At 42.0% G+C, this 27,667-nt stretch overlaps 1 protein-coding gene across 1 annotated transcript; it reads right to left on the reverse strand.

The window, feature by feature from the left end:
- Positions 1-11,668: 11,668 nt before the first annotated feature.
- On the reverse strand, positions 11,669-24,926 carry NOM1 (nucleolar protein with MIF4G domain 1). Its single transcript, XM_054390196.1, has 11 exons — positions 24,024-24,926; positions 23,199-23,323; positions 21,971-22,166; positions 20,796-21,119; positions 20,171-20,281; positions 18,972-19,139; positions 18,238-18,359; positions 14,407-14,539; positions 13,925-14,056; positions 12,894-13,003; positions 11,669-11,846 (listed from the first exon to the last, which is right to left on the reverse strand). Exons 1-11 carry the CDS (start codon positions 24,924-24,926, stop codon positions 11,669-11,671), a joined length of 2,502 nt encoding a protein of 833 aa, XP_054246171.1.
- Between the last annotated feature and the right edge of the window lie 2,741 nt (positions 24,927-27,667).

The raw sequence follows: 27,667 nt of genomic DNA on the forward strand, positions 1-27,667 counted from the left end.
GCCTCCTCCGCAGGTCCTGCTCCCTCCAGCCCCGGGCTCTGCGCGTCCCGCCCCGGGGGCAGCTCCACCGCTCCTGGTCGGCACCAGCCCTGCTCCCTCTGCCCTGTTTCCGATTTCTCCCTGCTTGGAGGGGGATGGAGAAAAGGGTGTTCCACAGGCAGGGCAGGGAAGAGGATTTACGGTGCATACAGTGTTATTGTTGACTGCAGATCACACAAAACTTGAGCCCCCCCCTATCCCTGCCCTCCCCCCCCCCCCAAGAAAAGCGTGTTCCTTTTATTGAGTATTGGAAATGTTTTGTTCTTGCTATATATCGGGAAAACTGTTCATGTCATGAATGTTAAAACTGCTGGGAATCTCAATACTGTCTTTATTTTTGTATATTGTATTTATAAAAAAGAAAAAAAGTCTCTACTTATGCATGCTAAATTATTCCCCAGACCCTCCCACCTGCGCGATGGGGTGGAAAATAAACGGCCTTTTGTACTTCCGATGGATGAGCGCTTTATGCTGGCGGGGGGATGCTGGGCTCTCCCGGGCCGGAAGGTCCCGGTGCTCTTGGTGATGTCGAAGGAAGGGAGTAAGGAACCAGTTTCTAACACGAATTTGATTCGGTGCCGCAGCCGTGGCGCAAAATCTGACATCAGCACGGGTCTTTCTGAGAGAAGCGCCTCAGTACTGGGGACGAATCGAGCAAAAGAGAGAGGAGCTCCGGTGAGTGGAAGGGGGCGAGGGGCTCCCGCTCCCTTCCCGGTTCCGCGGATGGATCCCCTACACCCCCACGATGGCCGCCCCGGCAGCGAAGCGCCGGCTTCTCGATAAGTGCGGGATTTATCTCTCCAATAAATTTGCTGATCAATTAATCCTTGTCACTGCAGCTCTTCCCCAAATCAATTATAGCAAATTTAAATATAATCACTGGCTCATCCCCACCAGCTCGGGGCCACGGCTGGCAATTCATCGCCGCTAATGAATTACCGGGTGGCTCAGCTCCCTCTCCTGCCTAAGGCCGCGCAGCAGGGACGAGGGACCTGCTGGAACCTGAGGTCCACGCCGCCGGGCGCGGCCTCCGGTCCCCAGCATCCCCCACATTCTCCCGCATCCCGGGTACCACCAATCCCTCGTAGAGATCCGGGGGGTGAAAAGCTCCGAAATACGAAGCGTTTCCACTCCTGTACACTCCTGTTTGATTTGTTTTATTTTTATTTTTAAGCAATTTTTCACAAAACCGCATTAACCTTTCACATGGGAGCAGCATGGCCCCTCTAAATGAGATCTGTAAAAACCCAGCTTGTGAAATATAGGCTGGTGGATACATGAGTTTGTGGCATGAGATTACACAATGAAAGAGTTGTCCATCACGGAGAGCTTCAGGTAGTTAGTGCCAGTTGAAGATGGCATTTAGCAACAATGCCTCAAATCACACAAGTAAATCACAGATCTGGATTGATCCCATATGTCAAAAAACTTGATGGGGATGAGCTCGATTTGGATTTGATCGATACCTCCTGCCGTTGTATGGGAACAAACCACGTGTGAGGCTCTAACTTAAATTTTTGAACGGCAGGTTGTGGAGAATTCAAGGCGACAGAAAGTTCAAGGCTTTGGTCGCTATACAGTTCTCGAAGTCTCTGGCCTCAGCTCTGTCTTCGTGGGTGAAGGGTTGCACAAGGGCCATGCAACGGACTCAAAGTGACGCTGAGCTTCTCTGCCCTAAATCCAGCAACCTGCCGGAGTTATTCACTTCCAACAGGATTTACCTCTTGCTTACACCTTAAAACATCTACAAGACAGCAGTTTGGAGGCCGCATCGTTATCATTGCATTAAAATAAAATAAAACAAACAAACAAACAAAAAGGTAAAAAAGAAGTGCTACCTGAGATCACCTCTCTCTCCCCAAAAGATCCTCCGTCAGCTATAAAATTCCAATTAAGTACCCGTTAATGAAATTGGCAGACGTCTGCCAGCAAGCCAGAAATTTACTGTATGCCCAAGAGGTGTGTGCCTAAAGGTGTCTCGGCCCTATGAAAAATAGCCCTGGGTGTACAGGCAGCTATTCACGGACTCTGTATCAAAGTCCTACCGGTGTATTGTGTCTGTCTCAATAAAATTAATCTCTTTAAAGCCCAGCGTCTCACAAGAATACCTTCAGTGTTCCAGACTACAAGGGCAAATATGTTTTTCAGATTCTGTTTTTATGGATGGATTAAAGTTTATTTTCCATAATAGGGCACCTAATAAAACTCATAAAGCTCTGTCAGTCTTACAGCTGGTGGCCTCATTTAACACTTTCACTTCGTAAATCATTTTACAACTTACCAGGTGTTTCCAAAATTGAAAGGAGAGGAGGGGGGAAGAGAGCAAGAATGAGGGAAAGAGAAATTAAAGTTACTTAAAATATAGATACGGTCCTTTGGCGGTGGGTGCGTTTGCATTGTCGCTTGGAAGGGCTTCAAAGAAGGTGTCGATCCCAACGGGAGAGAAAAGCCTTTTAATCAGGATTTCCCACGCTCTTTTGAAGTGAGGAGGCTCGTCCCCCGTGCAGGGTAATCAAAGGCTCAGGGGGATTAGCGGAACCCGGTAACGTGCGCGCCCTGCTCCCCGCTCCCAGAGCGGCCCAACCTGGCCCCGGGCAGTGGGTGCCTCGGGGTTCGCCCATCCGGGCTGCGCCAGAGGGGTGCCGTCATCTCCCGCGGCCGCGGGTCAGCAAGAGGCTGCGGAGGGAGGGGCCGCGTCCTCCGGCTGAGCACCGCCCTGGTGCTGGTGAGGTTGCTTTGCTTTAGGACTGGGCTAGCAAGGCTTTAATCTAACCCCCTGTTTGTAGAATTTCGTTATTCTATCGGTCCCAGACACAGTAGGTAACAAGCCTCTTAAAACTTTCATTGCTGTACTTGAGAAGTGGTAGGTATAAATATGTGCCTTTAGTAGACATTTTGCTTTAAAAAGCAACATGATTTAGGCATGGATGTCATTAACTGGCAATTTCATAAGCATTAAGTGCTAAAACAAAAGAACCAAAATAGGATCCATATGTTTGAGGTAAACCTGCTAAAAGTCTTCCAAATGGGAAACTGTAAATATATAATCCCCCCTCAAACTCCCCATGAAATAGCTGGGAACAAAATTCTTCACTAGCAGAAAGACTATTGATTATTTTTGAGGTCCAAACTGTTATGCTCATCCAAAACTTTTCTCCAGTTCTCAGTAAAATTCTATCCTGTGCTTCCTCCTCTTCCTTGAACACCCCTTTCCTTACACCCACCTGGCTGGCAGCAGCAGGGCCAGGAGTGGGAGTGTTGTGTGCCTGCTGCTCCCCATAGGATTGCAAGGGGCTGCTTTGGTTCTGTGATTCCTTCGAGGCTCCAATTTCTGTTCCCAGCTCTCATTTCCTGCTGGGGAGCTGCACTAAGAGTTGCTTCCCCAAGTGAGTGACACCTCAGGCACGAGAGATCACCCAAGGCAGCCAACCTCAGCATAGGTACTCTCTTTTCTGACTCTCCCTTGTGAGTTGTGGATACTGGGATAACTGCATGGTGCTTCAGCTGTGAAAGCAGAAATATTATTTTTTAATTCCTGAGCCACGCGTCATTCCTGTGATGTGCAGGCTGCTTCTTGGCTGGCTCTTTGAATCTCATAAGCAGCAACAGAGGACAAATAGTGGAAGAGCGGAAACTTCCAGGGACCTTAGCCTCCCTTGGGTGTTTTGTGTGTTAACCAAATTACAGGCCTTCTGACCCCCACATGTTGATTCAGGTCTGGCCAGAGTTAATACCAACTGCACGTTGTTCTGGGAGTTACTCAACAACTGTGATACAGATTTCTTTTTATTTTTTGCTAATACTCATGCAATCAGCATCACATATATGGTAGGCTGGGGTTGTCTTTGATCAGATGAGGTGGTTTTGTCTTTCCTGAGACTTTTTGCTTTACTTTTTTTTGCCTTAAGGACTGAGGATTTTTATAATGTCCCCTCCAAAGAGCCCGGCAAAGGCATAAACAAAGAAGATGTTGACTGTCATGTTCTCCCTGCTCTGAAGACTAACATGAAAATTTTGCTTTTTTTCTTCCTTTTGGAGAAGAAGCAGGTTTTACTGGGTTAAATCTAATTGGAACTAGTCTCTAAAATCTGTAGATGAGAATAAAGATGCCCTTTTCCTCTTGTAAAACCTAGCAGAGACAGTGGCTTGCCATGAATTGTGTAGCTGGAAGATTAGTTCCATTTTACTGCTTGCAGGACATCTGCAAGCAGGACACAATTTCCTCTAATGTATCCATTATTTGAAATTATTATTCACAGGACTTCTGTTAATGTTCTTGGCCGATGGCAGCCTTTGGCAGGTTGGACTTGTGTCTGAAGCAGGAGCATGGACGGACAATGCAGAAGCCTCTAATTCAGCTGCCTTCTGTCTTCCCACACAGAGGAGATGGGGATGGAGAATTCCTGCCCCCATCCAGCCCTGCTGGGCTGTGGGCACTATGTCCATAAACACAAATGAAAGGCAGCCAGAATGGATTTTAACCTGGGGATGAGGCAGGGGAGCGACCCCAATTTAGAACAACATCTCAAGGGATGGGGTAGATTGTCTATGGCTTGGTATCCCCAGATGCCCTTTCTGGAAAGTCTGGGAAAGCCAAGCAGAGGCAGCTGAGCCACCTCCGGTGCTAATTCTGCAGTGTAATAGCAGCTGGCAAGGCGCAGAGGTCTGCATAGACGATCTAATGATTCTTTCTGGACTTCAACATGATGAATCTATAAAGCATGTATTGCTGTAGCAGCTAGGTGCAATTTTAGAAATGTTAATGAGTAATTACATAAAGGTTGTCCACAGTCATTGATGTTAATCACTGTTCTTTTGCCAGGGATAATTAAGATGACACTTCAGCAGCATCAGCCAGTGGTTCCCGCTGTCTCTGCTGTCTTCTTCTTCCCTCCCAGCTCCTGCCATGGCTCTCACACTCCTTCAGGGATCTTCTTCACTACCTTCATTCCTCCCTGCTCTTAGCCCCCCATCTTTTCTGGAGGGCTTAATTGACTGTGGCCTGAGGATTTTTAAACTATATATAAGCATTTCACATGGTCTTGTTGAGGATGTGATGATCGTGATGGGAAAGGCAATTTCAGGTGACAAAAAGCAGTGATCTGCTGCCTCTGTGCTCCTGCTCAGAGCATCAGGGCACTCAGTTCCATTCTGCAGATGATTTGCTTAGACAACGGGCACAAGTTACTTCACTTTCTTTCTGCCTCCACCTCATGTAATAGCACATCACCTTTTTTGCCTTGGAAACCTCTGATGAAAGGATCATGCCCAGTATTAATGACTATGGAGGAGTTGGAATAACAGCTGTAGGGATATGGTTTGTCATAATAAAATTCACAAATTTTATCCACATTTTCACTCTGCAGCCTATGATCCAATGCTGTTCAGCATAATGTGAGTTTCAGGTGACGGAAAGTTCATGATGGAGGTTTTACTGGAGGACAGATAGCCCAGATGTACCACTGGAATTTGTTGGTGGGCAGGTTGGGGTGGAGTTCATCTAGTGCTTCTCCTCCAGCTTTCTCAGGTAAAGGAACAGAACTGCCTGTATGCTGGTTCCTTGGCTGTAGGACAGCAAGGAGATGAGTGAGTGGCCTGCTCACCTGCAGGGACCATGGCATCACGCTGAGATGGGAAGGCCATCCCAGGTGTCTAAAGTTGTATTACCCCTGGGGAGCAGGAGCTCTCAGCAGCTTGCACCATGGAAAAGATCTGTTCTGTTGACTTAAAAGCTGTCCAGTGAGGGCACCTCTCTTGTTATTACAGATCCTCATGGGTGGTCTTTGCTTTAGGGATGGGAGGAAGAAAGCTCTTTCATCAGCTACAGACAGAAGGATACCTGAAACCCCCATGGCATTATTATAGATTTTCCTCTTTAGGACTGATACATTCATCTAGATACAAGGGTCAGTTTTAGCAGGGATAATGTTGAAAAAGCTTAACATGCTCTTCTGCAAGACCTCTTAATCCTGTGCCTCCGACATCTTCATATCAGTCTTGGCCAGCCCTGGCTCCTCCCTGGAGGAGGAGACCATTTCAGGGAAAGCGTTATTCAGCATCCATGAGGGTGTCAAAAACCTGGCTGCAAATAAAGATTTGCTTCTCCAGTCTAGTGTTCTGAGGGCTCTTTTAAACTCACAGACCTTCTGTAGAGTTTCACAAGAATAGGGCAGCTCAAGAAACATCAACAGGTCTAGTGTCTCTCTCGATTTGATTTTCATGTTGCTTTCAGATCACACAGATAACAAAAACAAGTCATTAAAAAAATCACAGCAGCTTCTGACATAACCTATTGCCTGCTGTTCAAGCTCTGAAGTGCTGGTGAAGAGCTCTCTGGAGCCTCTCTCATTGTAGGAAATGTTTATGATTCACAGTTGCTGCCCTTGCCTCCCTGCACTGCTTCCCAGCCTTTGCTGCATGGTACCTGCATAGTCCTTTGTGTAGTACAAATCTTCAAGAGACCAACAGTCTTGGTTTCAAACCAATTAGTTAGGGAAATTGTGAAGCTAAACACTGTCTAGTCAACATTTTAAGAGTGAATTGAGTAACAGGGTAAGGAAAAACCTCAATATTCAGAATTTATTCCTTGGCTGAGGAGAAGAGATGGTTTTGTGAATAAGATACAAGCCTAGGAAAGTCCAGCCAAGATGACTTATTTCTCCCAAGGTGACAACAAGCATATTTCAGCTTATTGTCTCTATACTGGCAAAATGCATTGTTCCATCCCCTGACAGTAACTGAAGGCTCTTCCCACAGTGGGCTCCACTGCCTCTGTTCCCTTTTACTTCACACCGGAGCTGCGTGTGCCCAAGGGAGGTTTGAGGGGTGTCTTATCATCTGAATCATACAAGGTCCATAACAGAGTTTTTAATGAAAAATGTGTCATGCTTGGAAATCTTTCACTTACGAAAATGAAATGACCAATTCCCTGTTACTGACAAAAGACTTTGGAGGAACTGTTCAAAAAAGATCTCTGTTTGTAATTTTACTCTAGTTCCATCACTTAATCACTTTTTAATATATTCACTTCGAAGTTCTCCATTCACATTAGGTGAGCTGGTTTTGGTGTGTGAACTGTTGTGTCCTAAGACACAAACTTTCTGGAATTTTTAGTGCCATCTGACTGTTTCTAAGCTTATTCTTGATAGATGTTAATTTCATTTCCTTAAAGTGTTATTAGGGAAGCACATGATATCCAGTTCTGAATCATGGACACATCTAAATTGGTGGAAGACTACTTTAACTAGTTTTGAAGCAAGGCTGCAGGTTTCACCAGAATCTGAAGGTAGCACAGCTGTTTTATACAAGCAGCTGTGACGTTCGTGCCTGTGAGCTTTATGGTAAACTAAGCCTTACTGGAGGGCAAAGGAAAGTTCCTCCAGGAGATGAAATCATGAAAAGTGGCATATGGTAAAGGAGTCACATCCCTGCCTACAATTCCTGAAATCAGGCCAACTAAAAAAGTCGTGGGTAAAACTTACACCTTGCCTTTGGAAAAGTGACCCTACGGATCAAATTGTCTTCTGAAAACAAAGTTGCTTCATCTACTGTGGGGAAGAATCACATACTGATTCTCACACACAAGGGGGACAGCCCGGTGCAAAGCTGCTGGTTTGTTGTTTTTTTTTTCAGTCAGGGTTGGAAGGGACCACAAGGATCATCTAGTTCCAAACCCCCTGCCACGGGCAGGGACACCTCACACACTGTTACACTCAGTGCAACAGAAACGGGAGCAGGAGAGTTGCCACTCGTGTACTTACTAAGCTGAAAGCACTGTCACGCACGTTTGGCACCGCACTGCTCCTAGGCTCCAGCTTCTCACGTGCAAAGTTCACCCACAGAACAATGCAGATCAAACGATGCCAGATGTGCTTTAAGTGCAGTATTGAGTCGCGCACCTTCGCTAGCGCGAGGCAGGGCAGACCCGCTCGCCTCTGTGCTGTCGGAGCAGGGCTGATATCAACCCCTCATCCCCGGTGTGCAGGACAATGGAAAAATGTCAAGTTGAAAAAGCCCTGCAGATACTTGGCCCATTCAGGTGTGGTGCTAAAACCCTGCCAAAAGGACTTGTGTATGATTTATCAGCGTAACACTCTGGCCAAAGCTAAAAACCAGACTTCCCTGCACTGTTAATTTTGATACAGAAAACAGAGGTTTCAAACATCGCTGTCCAGCTTAAAAGAAAACAAAAATTGAAAGTGTGATGATAGGTATGAGTGGATAGTGCTATTTAAAAGGGGAACTGAAATCTTCTGTTATGTCGCTAAAAAAAATCAAACATCCGGCTTTTGGTGAGGTGCAGCTAAAGCAAATCATGCTGTATTTTCCACTGCCTCGTCAGGAGTAAGGATTAGTTTTGCAATCATAGCTGCTTGGTTTTCCACTGTAGTGTATTTTAACCAATTCCAAGCCCTTTTCTGCTAATGAAGTAGTAACTTCCCCAAACCTCCTTTATGGAAGAATTTGGTACATTTTAAGTGGCACCTCTCTTATTCTAATAACAGGGAATGTATGTTTCTCACAGAGGTTTGATGCTGGCTGACAGACTTGACTGGAAGAAATCTCCACATGCTGTATTTTGCGTGTGTGTGTTATCAAACATTTATTCTACAGTAGACAAAGCTGTATGTTTCCAAACCCCGTGCAACTTCTCCAGCAGCCTCTGCTGGCAGGCAGTCAATGCTTAGTGTGCAGTTTTGCAGGAAGCCACTTCCCAGTGTTGGGAATTGCTGCTGTTACAGAAAGACTTTAGAGCACCAAGAGCCCCACTACAAGGAAGAGACACATTTGTGGGGCTAGCATTGCTGGTGACAAGTTTTTATACATGATATGTACCAATATGAACGTTTGGTCACATATAACATCTATAAAATATATCACGTAGAAGTAGTTACATATAAATATATATCAAAAAATTGTAAAATCACCTCAGCTTTCCTCTTCACCTGTGTCTTACATAGATGGGAGGAGACTGGACCACAGAAGTGACAGCTTGCAGTTGCACAGATACACTGATAGCACACTCTGACAGGCTTTCCACCTCCATCAAGCTGTGGCCATTTGGCCATTAGGACCATGGAAAAAATGTTAGAAGATCCAAGACTCAAGAATTCACATTTATCTTAGAAATGCCAAACTTTTGTTTGACAGTTAATTCCTCACTGAATCGTGGCAAGGACAGGACTCGTGCAGAATCTGTCCTTGCGCCTGACTCCAGCACTGTGGACTGGCAGTGTATTTTGTCTGCTTTCCCTGAAAATTCATTAAAAAAATAAATTAATTCATGTTTATACATAAATGTGACAAATGTAAAAGCTGCAGGCAGGTAAAATCTGTTCTCTTCGGGAACAAAGTGATGGCTCTAGCAACTGTTAAGTTTGAACAAAACCTACTAGATGCTTGGGATGAAAACGAACTAATGCAAGTCTTGTTTAGAAAAAATAGCAATTGTAATTTTAGACTGTAAGGGTAAAACCATCTCCTCTAATTGCATAGCAACACCTGCATCACACTGCCTCAGGCAGCTGTAGCAGGTGAATAGGTTCAGACCCATAAAACACTAGGCAATCTTTCCACAGGCAGCACAGGGAGCTGACTTCTGATCACCAAGCAAAGCATTCACACGAGGAACTGGCAGCCTGTCACATTTAAGGAAGATGTTTCAAGATTTATCTTGAGGAGCAAAGTTGTCTCAACCTCCCAGCTAGAGCAATGTGTTTCTATTTATGCATTATTAAATCACAAACGTTGAAATGCTGAGCTTAGCCAAACTCCTGCAAAAACAGTAATTAATTGGGTGGCTGCTGCAGTCTAGGGGGAGTAATTTTTACTCATGGAGGTCCCACACATTCCACAGCAGCCAGTTTCTAGGGGCTCACAGAGATTTTTTTCCCAGGTCTAGCTTCCAAAACTAAAATACAAGGTTTGTCATGGATTTCTGCAAGGGAGCTGTTTACACATGCTCTCTGTAGTTGTTACTTCTGTATCCCTCAAAATGGTGTAAATTTTTCTCCTGCCCATACTTTTGTCAATTATCATAAATTCAAGAAAAAAAACCACCCTGAATTATTTTCCTTTCCTGCCTGTTGCATTTAAGATCCAGCTGAGAGGAAACTGCCAGCTTAGTTTGCTCAAAAGCTGCCAATGACACAAAACAGGCTGAAGAAAGCATCTTGCTTAGTTCTTCTGACGGCATTCTCTTCTGTGTTGTTACATTGCTAGTGTAACCTGGAATTTTGGAACTTTCTTCTCCCAGGACACCTTGTTCCCTACAACTTGCCCTCTTCAACAGAGGAAAGGTGAGAAGAACAGCTCCCTGGATGCTGAGGGGAAGGACTCCACCTGAAAATATTACTTGTACAAGTAAGCAGAGTCCTACATTCAACTCTTCGATTAAAAAATAAAATTAAAGATTATTGTCCATCTCTCTGGCTGCAGAACTGAAAATTATCTGGAGGGTGCCTGCTGGGAACAAATTTTCCCAAGAGGGACAAATACAGACCAGTGGAAAAGCTAATTAGCATGAAATGAAACTAGGAGACACCCTGAGTGAGCGGACTATTGAACACCAGAGTGCAAGCCTGGTTACAGAAATAGAGCTGGCAGGTCTAGTACAGGTAGATCACATAGATGCAGGGCACATTGCAGATGAGAAAGTGCTTCCCCTACTCCCCTCAATTTAAGGTCATTCCCTTCCTGGCAAACCAGCTAGAATAAAGCTAATACAAAGAGAAAAGCCTTTAGAAAAGTTACAGTTTAATGTGTAGTGGTGACAAAAGGAACAAACCATTAACACTGTTACAGAAAGAAACATACATGACTTTTTTAAAAAAAAAACAACATCTGAACAGAAAATACAAGTGAAGTTTTAGGGAAGGTATTATCTTATTAAAGTATTCATAATGATACAATTCTTTATGCTTATAAAAATTTGGTTAACTTATAGGCAACTCCAGTTTTAGAGCCGTGCTATACAAGCTATATAGAGCAATAAAACCATGTTGTGATCCCCCAACCCAATATAATTGGGCAAAGTCAGATCTTCAGGTAATTTTACTACAGCTTTGAATCCAGCTGAAGATCTTTTCCTGACTCAGTCAGGTGAACAATTCACAGAATTAGCAGGTAACTTCAACACTTCAGAAAAGAGTTGGTTTCTTTCAGACGTGACTCACCAGTATTATGCCATCTAGTGGCCTGCGTTCTTCAGGCAAGTACAACGCTTAGTTACTAAAGGCCTTTGGTTAAGGCTACTTCTTCAACACACAGTGGTCACTAGCATGCTATTATTTAAAATGAAAGGGTAGAATATGCAATGCAGAATGCCACTCCTGACCGGGACTATCATAGAAAAGAAACTCATCCTCTTCTTTCAGATACTAACCAACAACATGAGGCACACATAGTAAAAAGGGACATTGACAAAGACGACACCTATCCCTTTCTTCAGAAAAAAAACTTTTATCACCTTCAATAAAGCCTGCAATAGGAACTTTTACATCAAAAATGGATCCTTTAGAGTAACAAGGCTCTCCTCATTCTCAATGACTTGGGCCTGAAAGACTTGAAAAAGCTTTGCATCTTCCTGCAGACTTAGTATTTTTCTGTATGTTTTATTAGAAAAACAGAACTATAGCTTCAACTTGGATTCTTTTGCTTGCAAAGCCTTGGTTGCTAGTTCAATCCTTTCTTTTAATAAGCTAGCTTCTTCAGGACTTTTCTGGGTTTGCATGTTTTTCAGTAAGAAGTGGTTAAGGAAGAGTTTCAAGCTTTCCCGTAGTATTCCCAGTTTGGGATTGTCAGATACCCTGCAGAGATAAAGAACAAAAATAGTAGTCTTCTACTGTTTCAGAAGTGGTTTTTTGTTTGCTTGTTTGTTTTAATCTTGTTTAAATAGACACATTGGAAAAAAAACCCCAAACCACCCCATCCTATAAAAGGAGCTTTTCTGAAGAGGCTTTCAAATTACCAATGAGTTTACACTGGTTTGGCAAACAGCCCAAACATACTCAACATAAACTTAATCCTTAAAAATAACATGGAATGCTTGAGCCTTAGACTTGCTTCCTGTAAACAATTACATTGCAGCAAAAAACGGAGGCAAACACCATGCTGGAGCTTTCTTGTGTTGCAGCCTTAATGACTGAAGCATTACTACCCAATTTTTTTCTGAATTCATGTGACACTGAAAGTTTAATACAACACAATTGTGGAACTGTGGAATAATTTAAGTCATATAGGATGTCTGCAGGTCATCATGTCTAACACCCTGTTAAAGCCAGATTAACATTCAGGTGTGGTCAGGTTGTTCAGTCTTATCTATTCAAGTCCTAACTCCTCCTAGGAAGGAGATCTCCCAGAATCCCCAAGGAACCCTGTTCCATGTACAATAATAATATTTTCCAGATCACAGTGATTTTAAATAAACCCTCAAAACAAGCAATCCCCCAAAACTTTCCCTCATTAGTATTTCTTTATTTTTCCTTCTTAATCCAAAGATAACCTTTTAGCAAAGACTGCTGGTAGGGTGAGCCCAGCTGCACAGAGATAGTAAAGCAATGAACAAAGCAGTAAATATAGAGCTCTGCTCAAGAAAATCCTATGACTAAAATGATACATTGAACGTCTGAAAGCCCTATTTTGCATAACTTTTGTTACAGTTTCACCCATATCAGAGCCTGGACTAATACACAAATGAGGTGCTTCCCTCCACTCACCCTTGGAGAGCTTACTTTTTAAGGGATGGATGGCTGATCTTTGGAAAAGGCACTGTATAATTCTAAACAAAATAAGCAAGCTTATCTTCTTAATTACTACTCACCAAGGGTTCCCTGGAGATCTCTCTGATCACTTACCTCAGGAAAATGTCATTAAGTTCTTCAGCATCTGTTTTGATTAACAGCATGCTTAACACTCGTCGCAAGAAGCGGACCTTGGGTTTATCTAGTTCACTGAACTCAATTACCTAGGGGAGAGAGAGGGAGAATTAGATTAATTCAAGTATTTAGAAGAGAATTCAGTTCCTTGAAATAGGCAGCTTTTAGGAGGCCTCCTGAATTTCAAGTCACAGAAAAATTAGCTGAGAATCATAGAATTGTTAGGGTTGGAAGGGACCTCAAGGATCATCCAGTTCCACCCCCCCTGCCATGGGCAGGGACACCTCACACTAGATCTGGTTGCTCAGAGCCACATCCAGCCTGGCCTTAAAAACCTCCAGGGATGAGGCTTCTACCACCTCCCTGGGCAACCTGTTCCAGTGTCTCCCCACCCTCATGGTGAAGAATTTCTTCCTAATGCTGCCTCCAAAGTCAGGCAGTGAGGAAAACAGAACTTTCTAAGGAATAAACCTGCCTGCTAGTACCAGAATACCAGATATAATTTATCAATTAAATAGATTCTTCAGAAGTACCTAGGACAATTTATTTAATTGTCCATTTAATGCAATTCAATTATTGTAATAAAATTCAATGGACTCTCCATTCTTTAATTCTAAGTGCTCAGTAGATTTCCTTCTGGTCTAATAAAAAAAAAAAAAAATCAGCATTAGCTAAAACGCAGAGCACAAAATCCACTGACAAAGCATGCTAAAGAAGGAGCCTCAGTTCCAACTCTGCATACTCTAAAGAAAATAATCTTACAACTGCTCTTTAGAACTCTAGGCTTTCTGTATGTCTGGGTCACCATGGGCTCCCTTTTCTTCAAATGGTGTCACTACCACAATCAAGTGGATTAATTTGTTAATTTCAGAACAAGTTTTGTCTTAGTTTACAACCACAAACAGGTGAAAGGTGAAACACCAGCTAGGTAACAGAGAAAATATATTCTGCATAAAGCTAGCAAACGCAAAGGAAAAAACAGAAGTATTTTGAAAAGAAAACACACTAACCTTGAGAACTGAAAGTGGCAAGGATTTTGTCCTTAATAAGTGAGCCAACAGTGAAACCAAGTTAGAGATGGCAGTGACTGACAGGTTTTCTAAGTCTTTGATTTTGTCCCAAATACTAAACTGAAACGTCACCTAGGTGTCAAAGGAAAAAAAAAAGAATCCTACAAATCAAGTGACTGTTAAATGACTAACAACAAAATCTTTTGATCATCTACTCTTTATGCCTCTGTTCGTTAATATCAGAACACTCAATGCTTTTAAAACACTTAAAACAGAGGAAAGCAAACCCTCTGCAGTAGTGATTTTATTTCCTACTCAGATCTGACCACAACTATGACTTGCTTAATGCATAGTCACTCCAGAAGCATTCTTTGTCAGGATTAAGATTTTAACAGGCACAGATCCATTCCTGGGTATTTAACAACTGTCTTCTTAACCACAGTAATGTCACTACAATGAAGTAGGGACAGATTTTTCTTCACCTGGAATCGTCTTTCATATTCACAAAACTTGTTAGCCAAAAATGCATAGAATGGGTTGTACGTCTTCTCCTGCAAGCAGCAGTAAATGATAACATGAACAATTTCTCTTTCCTGCTGATCTTTCAGTCCAAGCCTAAAATTCAGCAAGAGAAAGAGAATTTTTAATAAGGAAAAAAGTTACTGCCACAAAGTAAGAGTTACAGTCAACATTCAAGGATAATACTTAAAAAAAACCCAAACACCACATTAAATCCTGCTTGTGAGGAAGTTCTTGCAGTGTTTCAAACACTGAATAGACTCAAAACATTAAGCCTGTGGGTTACATCAGTATGGTAATATAGAAATGCTACAGTTGTTATTGGTGTGAAAAGGAGTGGCTGCAAAAGCAAGACTTCAACAGGCATGACTGGAATGCTACAAATATAATGACCCCCTGGGGAAGGAATGGTAACCCACTCCATGCTTGCAGCTCCCCACGAAGAAAACCAGAGAGAACACCATCAACATGGAGTATCAGTGCTGCATGGTATACCAAGGCAAAAGTTAATAGTGAAACAAGAACTGCAGGACTCTGTTGCAATTATCTCACACTTGTACCTATGGTCACAGATGGAAAAACAGCCTTTGGATCACTGGAAGTCTATTCAGAGAAACACATCCAGGGCCCTTCACTTCTTTGGTATTTACTAGGGTCAAGAAAGCATTCTAAGATGTTTTTCCTACTTAGCTGGTGACATTAACCTTTAATCTCTACATCAACTCCATGCTACCTAATACTTGAAATTCACTATTATGTGACAGTAGCCTAAGAGGAGGATGCAGTCAGTGCCTTCAAAACATCTTAAAAAAAGAGACCTGAAGGAAACAGTATTAATGAGTAGCACTGTTGGCTGCCCCAGCACAGAGGCCAAGGACTGAACAGCCTTCCCACTTGAGCAGTGGACCAGCCTAAGAGAGGGCTGAGGTACTTTGGCAGGGAATGGTAACTAACTCACAATGCACCTGTTCTGTGAATAATATGATTTAGCTTCCATGGCTGTCAAACGCTTGGCAGCATTAAAACCAATTAAAATGAAAAATGTTTCATATTATAAACTGAAAAATGTCAAACAAAATTCTTTTCATTGCTTCAAGCTCAACTTTCATATGGCATTAGTATAACTCAAGCATATTTCCTAACTAAGTTTGACTCCACTGGAATTTGCTCTACTGTTTGCAGAGCGGTTTGTCATTGCTTGATATTAACATCCCTTGCTTGCATACACCTCCAAACATCTGCCACTGCATTTGATCACAGACACAAACCAGATTAACAGAAAATACTGTCTTTCAGCCAAAACCTCTGAGTTTAAGGTTTTACAATAGGAAAATCTGGGATGATTTCTAGGCTGATTGCTAACGAGTGGTGAAAACTTGAGAGATCTGCTTCTCCAAGGGAGACCAGCACTGTAAGTACCGTGTCTGTGATGTAATTCACCTGCTCCCTCATCAGCCAAGTTGTCTGATTGTATAGAAGAGCAACACTTTTTAGTTTTTTCTTAAATACAGTTTTTCAGCCAACAGACACACATTTAAGAGATGACTTGTGAAGTTATATAGCCATCACTCAAACGCCACTCTCCTTTTCCTTGTTCATCACCAATTCTATGCTTATTTAGGAAATACTCAGGTGGCCAGACACCTGTAAGCAAGGAAAACAGTGCTCTGATGTTCAGTTTTGCTCATCTTCACTTCTTCACAGAGATACCAGTATTTCATCTTTTCAGACCTAGCATTCCTAAACATCTAAGATTTAAGATTGTCTTTCACTGCTGAGATTCAACATAAATCTGACAGATTTCCTAAGTCTGATAAACTTTGACAAAGAATATGAAACCACCTCACCTATTGCATCATTCATGAGTCAAGAGGATTCCCATGAATTTGTATGTCTTGATCACTTTAAGAACTTCCTGGTGTATAAGGGATAATTGCCTCTGAAGCAGGTTATTTATCACCAGCAGAAGCTTGCCTCTAAACAGGTAAGTTATCAGCTGAAGGCCAAGATCATTATTGCCTTTAGATCAAAAAGAGCAACACTCAAACCCATCATTTACAAGTCAGTTGAAATTATTTTAGTAGATACAACCACACACTTGCTGTCCCGAATTACACATCCCACTACAGCAGGGTATCTAAAACTTGTACAAATTTCAGTATTTTGGTAAATGTTCAATTTCTCAAATTCTTCATCTGTATAAAACAGCTTTAAAAATTGCCTCTCCATCAAACTTAGGAAGCATCCACTGCCCCTCCTGTGCAAATCTGTGGTTTGTGAAGGTGTGGCCTTGTGAAATGGATCAAGTCTCACTCTCTTCCGTCTCCAGTGATGTTTCCAACCCTCCCTTTCAATGGACACTTCTGCAATCACAAGCTGAGCCACTTCAGGGAGCTGTTCTTGCTCCAAACTAATTACTCTGCTGTAAGGAGGAGAAAGACAAGCAAAACTATAGCAGCCTGGATTTAAAATGTTTTAAATTGCCTTTTAACCACACCTTAACTCTAGCAGCAGATCAATCAACAAGTGCAGTGAAAATATTTCTTTATGTATTTCTCATGCACTTCCTCACGAGATTGACATTAAATGTGTGACTATAAACTCCCCCACACTCTGGAACACATGTCCACATTGAGGTTAGTTTCTTTGCTGACAATTCTGTGTACTTTCCATTACAGTCTGCCAGATGTGGGCAGATTTGAGAATTCCTCTCAGAGTTTGCTGTCTAAAAATCACTAGCAACACACGTCAGGCAATCTGCAGATAGTTTTTCTGCCAAGCCTGTATGTGTCCAGATTTGTATGCTAGTTTAAATAGCATGGATGAGAGTTGAGGATCAATTTGCAAATTGAGCTGCCAGGTCTTGGCAAGAACTGCAGCAGCAGCAGCTAATTTCTTTTAATTGAACAGGCCGTATTAGGATATTGGAATGATTCCATCACAGTCTTAAATCCAGGCAGTGTTTTGCAGAAGTGGCATTTAATCAAATATTAGTTCACTTTATTACAAAGTCTGTTTTGGTTTGGTTAGCAAATTAAATAATTGAATGCTGTCCTGGTAAGACAATTCCCTTGAATTACAAGGCTGCAATAGAAAAGTTCAGACCTGATCTCTCCCCTCCCAGTTACTACTGACTTAAAATTAATATTCTGACAAACACAAAAAATAGCTTCATTTGAGCTTTTCCCTGATCACATCTTCTTCTAAAGAGCTGTTTGCCAAATGGTAAGGAAACTGGTCTTAACAGAAAACGTGACCCTGGAGCAAATCCAAAGGTAATAAATTCTGGAAAAGGGAAGTGAAGGTGCAAGAACACAACCAGGTCACGCAAGTATGGACAGAAACCTACAAGATAGCTCAACAAAGTGGTAAGAAGTAAAGGAAGTGGCCGGACGATGGCAATCCAGCAAGAAAAGCAAGGGATGTTCTGAAGGGGCTTCTGGTCTGCCTCCAGAGGAAGCAAGCCTGCAGCAGTCTTTCATCCACTAGACTGGGAGACATCTTTGACCCAAAAAGATACAGAGTCCTGATGTCCAAAGATGCTCTACATCACAAGTTACGGACATGAGCGACAACAGGGGCTACTCCTTTCCTCTGACAGTCAGTTCTGCTTGCCCCTACTAGTTCTTACACCAGGCTTTTGGTCCCTCTTCTACTATTTCACCCTACAAGGGTGCTTAGCTCTGGACTTCTTCAATCGTATTATCAACTGAATGTTCTTAAGCCTAGAATAGCAAAGTTATTTTTTCAACCAAAATAATGCTATTTTTAGTTCTGGGCTACTCTCTACTTACTTGAGAAGCTTTTCAAAGGCATCCAGGAAGTCTTCACTTGTCATCAAGACACAAAAAATACTTCTCCTGATATCAGTGTTCATTCTCAGCTTACGAGCAAGCTCCATTATCTTTGAACTGACCTGGAAAAAAAAAAAAACAATTGAAAAATTAAATGGTGGTGTATTTATGCTTACTTTAAGAAAGTTATTTCTGTGCAGCCTCAAATAACATCATTAATGAAGATCTCCACTAAACTATGAAGCAGCAATCCAAAGGTCCTGAGCTTTTGTCCAGAGGCACAGACATCATCAGGAGCTTTTTCAACTAGGGAAGCATTTTTTAATGTAATTTAATTGTACCAATTACTTTTAAGACATGCTTCTCTAATAAAAGCCACCATGGCCACCTCACCAGACTACTTTTAGAGCAGGCTTAGACAGAGGCTGCCCAGAGATAGACAATACTACCTGTCAGAGTTCATACTAGCAGATCCACTAAATCAGGTCTCTTATTCTACTTACCCAAGTCACTTCTGCAATCCCACAGGATAAGAAAAAATGAGCTCTCATTGTGCTTTTACTAAGCACATGAGTACAACATTTTGAAAAGTGGCAGAGCAGAATTTGCAGTCCAAAAACTTAAGTCTCACGAGTCCATGAAAGCGAGCTCTGAAATGAACTTATTCACCTGCATGAAGAACATTCCAAAGATCACAAACACTCAGACTTATAACTAGCACTGTTTGGATTTACCTTTCCTACAGGCAGTTTTTGCTGAGTCTTGCTGGTTTTATCATTGATCATTGGTGCTCCACTCCAGGATGACCCTATGATCCACCAGCGACCAACCTGATCAGCACTGAGCAGAGATTCCAGGGAGACACGCAGCTGCGTTTCTTTTCCAGAACCACTGCTGTGAACCTTGAATGACAAAATAAAAAAGACAAACCAAAGCTTTTATTTGAAGCTTTTTTTTTCTTGGAAAAAAAAAAGGAAAACAAATACTTGAATTACTTAAAATTACTTTTAAACTAATCCTTTAAATAAGTAACTTAATCTTCATAAAGATCTTCACGTGTTCCCTCCCCAATCCTTAGTTTCAAGGCAGCACTGTGAAAAGAATTTAGAAGTTTCCCACATGCTCTAATTTCTGAAAGAAGTTGCTTAAAACTACATTTAGAAGATCTTGATTTTTTTATATTATTTCAAAAAAGAGATCATCAGTTAAAAAGTAGTCTAGAGTCTAGAAGCATAATAAGAGAACTGTGAAAATTTAGAAGAGGAAATTCTACTGAATGAGGTTGCCTAGCTTATTTTTGCCTGGCCAGTTATGACCAACATGCTCATCCTGCACTTACAAATCTCTACAAAGTAAGACACTCTAGGGCTTGTACACCAGTAGTGTTATTTTGAGGTTGGAGATACACAGACTTTAAAACCAGATTCCTGTGAAAACGGGTTAGTTCTCAATTCAAAGACAACTACTTTCATGCATTTTACAGTGGGTTGTTTCAGAGAAGCAAACTGCCTTCTCTCCAACAAAAAAAAAACCCAAGAAACCAAAATCATTCAGGTTTTCGGAAGTGTTAGACTTCCAAAATAATTCTGGTGAAGTCAAGAGTGGGTGCCTGCAATCAAAATCTGTGGAAAAAATAACTTGTCATAATGACTCATTTCTCCTGCACAATCATTAAATATCCCACAACCTCTTTTTCAAATACAGGACTCTGAGGTAAAGCCTTTGGCTAAGTGCTCAGTCCTTTCTCAAACTGTTCTGCAGAAGGCTGACTTAACTTGGACACTGGAGATAATACTTAATGATCCAAGAAGCGATTTTTGCCCACAACAGTTTCAGACTGTTAAATGAATTGAAAAATACTACAGCTCATCAATCCAACACACAGTTCCTGGTTTAGGAACAGTTATACTGCACCTGCCAAGAAAGTTCTCACCAGTGATCGCTGCAATTTGCGAAGTCTTTCAACGGGTTCAGGATCATACCCAGGAATCTTGCGCATGTCATTATTCCTGAGTGCCAACATAGTCTCCAGCATAAAACGAACCTATCGGGGAAAGAAACATTTCATGGATTATGTGCTGTAAGTTTACTGAATAAATGAGTGTACTTTGAAATGACTACTTTGCAAGAAGAAGCAGCTCAGTTGGCAATATGCATCAAAATTTAGATTGCATGAATAGAAATACAGAAAGGATGTTTACTTCAGCTCCTGTCACATTCAGGTTAGAGCTTCAGTTCAGAGTTTAATCTGCTAAACATCATGCTCCTGTGATAATTTTTTGCAGTGCACAAAGTATCATGAAACAGAAGTGATGCTTGATACATAAGATACAAAAATGGTCCCAGTCTCACCTATTACAAGCATTTTAGTGCCTGTGTCCTAAAAAGCAATAAACAAAGACAGCCAAGAAGAATGCAAATAAGTGAATACAACAAATGAACACTACTGCTAACTTTGAATCTAAGTAAGAGTGTAGCAGAAAACATTTTGCTAAATTAACACATGTATCCAAGGGCTTATTGGAGTCTACTGAGAACAGAAAGCCTTTAACACATACCCTAGCCTGATCCTGGAGTTTCTTCTCTGCTGTGTTTGCTTTCCTCTGGGCTTCAGTGATCAGTTCCTTCAAAGCCAATGCATCATCTTTTCGTAAAGAAAAGCCCACGTTTTTCAGAAGAAACAAAATCAACTCGATCTCTTTTTCAGTGAAAGTGCTAACAAGCTTTTTCAGAATATCAAAGATGAGCAGGGAATGAACCACGTGGAAGTTATAGAGATGAGCAATCAAGGCAAGCAAATTTTCACATTCTTTCCCTTCAGCATCACTTTTACAGAGTTCATCAAATTTCTTCACAACAGCTTCCAAAAAGTGAGCACCAACCTGGCAGTAGTTCCATTAAGGGAGAAAAAAAGCAAATCCAACAGTCAGCTGCAAGTAGATTTTTAGGGACATCTGCAAAACATTAATTTTTGGGGTACTGCCACTATTAATTTTAAAGAAATACTGTTGCTCCTCTCAACCAATATGGATGATTTAAATACACAAATATCTAAGTGCCGTGATATTTTCTTAATGTATATGCATATATGTATATATGCAAAACAACTCCCAACATACGAAGTTTTTACAGGTGCTCAGCACAAGCTTAGGCCGATTTTACAGTAAGGATAAGCCATAGCCATTTGTAAGTAGTATAATTCAGAAAGGAAATTTTGGAATCTCTATATTTGTAATGAAAGAACTGATGCTAAAGACTGCATTCAGAAAGCATACCAAAATACAGGCAGCTAATGAACACATTGCTGCTAAAAAAGACACCCCCTACCCCCATTATTATAGTGCTAATATTTGTTGATGGTTCTTATGAACATCAGCAGTCTTAGCTCCAGTACTGACCTGCATTACAAACCTCGAGCAGCTTAGGGTTTGACTATCCAGTGATCATATTGCACAAATGTATAAAAAAGAGGGAAACTTGAAGCATAGAAAATTCAGTTTTACAGACGCAGAAAGATTTTGACCTATATAATTCATAAAAGAAATAAATCAAGCAATAGACTCGATCCCTTTCACTTGTTTACACCTAGCAAATAATCTACAAATACTGATGAAATTCAACTAGAGAACACTTTCCAGTGACACAGTAAAAAAAAAAAAAACAAAAGCAATTTAAACAAGATACCAAGAAAACTACTCCATCAAACAAAATTAGTCCAAACTACATGAATTACCTCAATTCCTACATTATGATGAAGAATGCTGACCAAAAGAACATGCTCCATCATCAGTCTTGCAGGCATGGCAGCTGGAGTAACACAAGCATTCATGAGAATATCTGTCAGAGTTTCATTCATGTCCTTTCTGCTGTTGGCCATGTAGAGCTCTTCCATCTGTCCACTAATAGAGGACAAATTTGGTTCACTCAGCCTATTGAGAAACAAATCCAGAATTAATTTTTTCTTCTCTTTACATGTTTACATAATTTTCAATGTACCAACCAACCAGCCTACTCTTTTTAGAGAAATTAGATTGGTTTAAGAAGAAAGATTGGAAAGATGACTCAAAGGGACCTTTTGCGTTTTGCTGTGCTCACTAAACAAAACAAAACAAAACCACAAAAAAAACCCCCAAACAAAAAAAGAAGGTATAGTTCTGGGTGGAGGCTTTTTTCACTGTTTTGTTTGCCTGTGGGTTTTGGTTTTTTGTTTTTGATTATTATTTGCATGTAAGAAAAGATTAGTGCAGTATTTACGAAGCACTGCCAATGTGTTTACTGCCACACTGAACAGAGTTACTAAGAGAAAACAGATTTTGTTCTCAGCAGTTCTAAGCATGGTACATCAGTCTCCAGAGAAATTTAACTCTGGAGAAATTAAGTATGAAAATATCTCATCTTTCCTAACATGTAAGGTATATTAAATTCTAAATGACTGAAATTGCACACTACAATCTGCATTTTACAGATAACATACATAAAAAAATGCCAATAGATTTCTTATTTTTAAAATACTCTAACAATGTGTGAAAGCGTTAGCTGCTTTTTCTGTTCCTCAGTACTGTAAGCTACGAAGTGTTGCTCTGCCTCAGCAGTAGCACTTGAGAAATTTAATTTAAAAAAGAAAATCATGCTTTTTTGGGCAAGAGTGATAACTCACACTGTGAGGTTTTTTAATACACATATTCCAAGCGACAGTGAATTTCTACCTAGCACTTGCAGGCAACTGCTGTGTGGAATTCAGTCCAATTTTAAATTTATTTTTTAGATTTTTCAACTTCTTTAATGACCAACTTTGAACAATTTATATCAACAAAGATAATTATTATTAAGAATAGTGAACATGATTGCCAACTTAAAACCAGTTTGTGAAAAGAGAAGTCACATCCCTGCCTTTTTTTCTTTGATTAATGAGCACAATTACATCACAGCAGAAAGATTAATGACTTTCCTTATTACATTACCTATTAATGAGACCATTCACCATTTTTTTCAGTCTTCCCAATTCTTCTCTTCTCTTGTCATCTAGTGTCTCCTGAGCTTTCCTTATTTGAGGTGGAACATACTTTGTAGCACTGTGATTATGACTCTTAAAAGGAAAACAATTAAATGAAGCACCAAATGAGAACAGTATATGAAATATTTGAACACAAATACACATTTCTATTTAAAATTAATATACCAAGCTTCCAGTTAAGTATATATTTTGACATCAAGTAACTAGTGTCAAAGGGACAATTTCACACAGAAAAGAAACATACAACAAGTTACTGCTTAGGATCAACTTGATGGCAGCATCCTCCTTCCTGCCCCCTTATGTGAAATTTTCTGTCAGCTATTATTATTACAACATCTTACATTTGGCTTTCTCCAGGTTTTATCAGCTGCAGACGTACTAACAGGTTAAGTTGGTACCGTGCAGGCTAAATGACCCATTTGGCCTCCTCTGTTGCATTCCTGCTACAGGACCTAAAACACAGGCTGAACCTCTGGGTTCATTCAGTTTGCAACGGATAATAATTCTAACATAAGCTCTCTTGGTTCTTCTTGGCAGAAGCACTTAATCACGTTCTTAAACTCTGAAGCTGGGCTAGTTCCTGTAGTCCCTAGGACTTGGGAGGTCTCTGAAGTCAGCACTTGCTGGACTCGACGCTCTTTTGACTCATAGCAATACTCTGTACGGCCTGATTAGACAGCAAGCTCCTGTGCGTGGCAAAGAGATCCAAACTCTGCTTCATGTTCAGGTTGTGGCACATACAGGTTCGCGTTATCTGAGGCGATCACCCTACCTTCTCCTCCTCCTCCTCCTCCTGCTCGCTCGAGGGCTCGCTGGCCCCAGGCACCCCGCCGTCCTCGGGGGACGAGCTCTCGTTCTCCCACTGTCCTTCCACATCATCCCCCTCGGAGGGGTTCGAGGCGTTCTCCGGCTCCTCTTCGTCCTCGTCGTCCTCCTCCTCCCGCGGTCCCGGCTGGCTCTTTTGCGGCCCCGGCTGGCTGTCTGGTGCCTCCTCGTCGTCGCTGCTCTCGCACAATGTGCTGAGGCCGGCCCGGGAGCCCAGGGCGCCCAGCACGTAGCCCAGCCCATCCCGCAGGAAGCTCTGAGGAACCCTCTCCACCGCGGACCCGTCCTGCTTCTTACGGCGCTTGCTGAGCCCCAGCCGCCGCTCCAGGCGCCGGATCTCCTCCTCCTCCTCCTCGTTGGCCTCTAGCAGGGCCCGCTTCCGCGCCGAGGCGGCCGCGGCGGCGGAGGAGGCCGTGCGGGGTGTCGGTGCCGGCACTGACGGCCGCGCTGCCTCCTGCTGCCGCGGCGGCCCCGGCCGCTGTTTTCCGACGGGGGCGGCGGGCGAGGCCGGGGTTCTCGGACGGGCGGCGGCGGCAGCTGGCTTCGTCGTGGCCGGCTTGGTCGGAGCCGGCTTGGTCGGAGCAACGGGGGCCTCCACTACCTCCCCGCGTTGGAGGCGGCGGCGGCGGCTCCGCTTGAGCCTGCGCTTCTCCTTCCTCGCCTCTCGGCGATTCCTGTGGTTCTGCCTCTCCGAGCTTTTCAGCAGGGACAGCTGCGGCTGGTCGCTGGCCGCCTGCACGAACTCCTGCACCGCATGCCGCAACCTATCCAGCTTTCCACCGCGGCGAGGGCGGGCAGCCGCCGGCCGCTTCATCTTGCCCGTAGCCACGCCGCGCCTGGGCGCCGCCATCTTGGGAAGAGGACACCCGCCTCTTCCGCCGCGGGCTGCCGCTTCGAGCAGCAGCGCCCCCTACTGGACAGTGGCCGCTGGCGGCCCCTTAGGCTGTAAAACGGTCTTCGCGGGCAGGGGCTCGCTCGAAACGCGGACCAAAGCCACCGAATCCGGAGAGATCCCCTCCTTTTTTTTTTTTTTTTTAATATATATATTTAAGAAAATGTGAAGCTTGTCCATTTTCTTACAGAAGCGACTGGGACAGTTTGTCTCTTATAGCCTTGTCTGACACCCACTGGGCACTAACCGAGGCCGCAGGAGCTAAGGGATGCCTGGAGTTCCCTGAAGCACTGAATTTCCTCAAGTTCCATCGCAAGACAGGTGGCTGGACAGAGGAAAGAATTCTTAGCTGAACAAAGTGCCACAGGATGAGCTTAGACCTTACCAGACACCAGAAAAAAAAAAAAAAGAAAAAACCCACCACCACCAAAACCCAAACAAATGAAAGCCATTGCACATGAGCCAGTTTCAGAAAAAGGGTCAGTCTTGAACCTCCCATGGGGATCATAGGAAGGATAGGAGGATCAAACCCATAGGAAGTCAGGATTTGTTATTTTGTTCCCTGGCTTTGCACTTCTAACCTCTCTTGTACTGCATAGGACTTATGTTTTACCCGAAAATTTAATGCAGCCTTACTATTCAGAAGATTATTTTTGTCTTTGTATGCACTTTTCCATATTCTCTCATTACATCATATGTCCTAGATGACCCATGCTTCAGAAATCCAGTTTTCTCAAGGCTGATGCATAATAAATCTTTCACCCTCAGTGACAAAATACGTTGCATTGATTTGTCAAGGCATTCTTTCTGCTACACTTTAAACTATATATTATGCTGTGATTTATTGCTGGGCCACTCTTTATTCATGCACAGACAGCTCATGTGCATTTTGCATCCTATTTATAGATTTATTGGTAACAGTAATACAGCAGCATGCCAGAAAGCTAGATAAATACAGCTGAGTATAAGTTTAGAAAATATTAGATGCTTTTAAAACTTCAGGATTTGCATCTTCCTTCTTTTCATTGTGTCAGTCATTTGTCATTCAGAGCTTTCCAATAATGGGAAATTTCATGTATCTTCAAACAGAGAAAACACCAGTATTTACCTTCATGCCACAAAGCAAAATGTGGAAAGCATGTGTTTTGCTGAATTCCATAATCCCAAATTTGGATGAAAATGGGCATGCTACTTTTGCAAAAAATATGCAAATAGTATTATTTTCAGCTGTTTGTAAAGTAAAAACACTTTCTAAAAATGAAAGCAATGATTTAGACAAAATATAATCATCAAGAAGGTGTAATACTGAAAGAAATATCAATCTGTTTAATAGACTGCTTCAACATTCAAATCTGGTGATGCCATATCTAAATAAATACAGTACAACAAATATTTCAGGTAGAACTCTAGAATATTGTGGTCTTATTGTAATGAATCTGTAATGAATATGGCTTCAAGTACCTGGTAAACATAGTTTGCTTAAAAACTAAAATGTGAATAATTAGAAAATCCTGTCAGCTACTCTTCCAACTTTCCTGTGTTGTTCCCATTTCACAAATTTCACATTTAGATCTCTGCGTCATATGGGTGTCACCAAATAGGAATTCTGAACTGAGGGAACATTTTGTAATTGTTCTGTGTTTTGACAGTGATCCCACAGCAGAGAACAAGCCACAAGGGCAGGTTTCACATTTAAAAAGGAATTGAACATAATGGCATGATTCACTAGAAATGAAAGTTCATATAGAATTGTTGCTTCAGTAAATTTTTCTTCCTGCTGAGATAATCTTTGTTAACAGATTTCCTTTCCTATTTTCCCCTCAGCAGAATGAGCTGCCTGTTTGTTATTGTCTCCTGGACACCTCCCACATGCTCTGAAAATGTGATTTAGTGACTACATAAAACACATAGGTAGATTCTGGCTCTTTTGTAATTTGTAGATATTGAGAATATCATGCTATTTATCACCACAGGAAATATCAAAGCAGCACCAGAAACACTTTTAGACTGAGATCATAATGTCATTCTTTGTTCTTATCAATGGAGAAAACAGCTTGATTCATGTAAGAATATTGCTTTACATCTAAAGCCTTTTTTGACTATGCAGATTGTGCCAGAATGAGTTTATTCTAAGCAGTAAGAGCCTCAGAACAGTGCAAGTTATTTGAAGGCTCCATTGTGAGTCTCTAGTACTGCTTCCATCTCTTTGAGATATTGTTTCCCCACGGTGCCATACTGTTACCACTGAGATCAGCAGAACTGAAATTTGTTCTGCTGGAAGAGATTGGTTGTGGAAGGACATTTCTCCAGAAAACATTTTCCAAAGTCTCAAGGCAGTATGAACTATGAAGTTGTGGGCCTGTGCTTCAGTTCCATCTATTCACAAGTGAGGAAAGTAATTTCCTTTGTGTTTTACAGCTACACCCCTGTTGCTCACAATCTTACTGTTTTTTCCAGAGGGTATGTGCTAAGCAATTTCCGAAAGCTCAGTCCTTATGCAGCTTGGGTCAGGCAGGATGAAAACTGCATTGCACAAATACTCTACAAAAATATCTGTCCTGGCACCTACTCCCACAGTTTCCACAGTCTTTGCTCCTGACCTTGGGCTGGTCATCTATCTTCTCTGTGCTCTGTTTGTACAAAAATTAGTTATCTACTATCATTCTGAGACTAAGGCCATGCAAATATATCCTCCTGTA

Source organism: Indicator indicator, chromosome 20 (genome assembly GCF_027791375.1).
Source record: "Indicator indicator isolate 239-I01 chromosome 20, UM_Iind_1.1, whole genome shotgun sequence".
Taxonomy (NCBI): Eukaryota; Metazoa; Chordata; class Aves; order Piciformes; family Indicatoridae; genus Indicator; species Indicator indicator.

Coding starts and splice junctions, on each gene's coding strand:
- NOM1 (XM_054390196.1), bottom strand. CDS start 24,926: ATGGCGGCGCCCAGGCGCGGCGTGGCTACGGGCAAGATGAAGCGGCCG. Junction 23,324..24,023: donor AGGAGGAGGAGGAGGAGAAG/GTAGGGTGATCG, acceptor TTTCCTTTTAAG/AGTCATAATCACAGTGCTAC. Junction 18,360..18,971: donor AAAAACTGCCTGTAGGAAAG/GTAAATCCAAAC, acceptor TTTTTTTTCCAG/GTCAGTTCAAAGATAATGGA.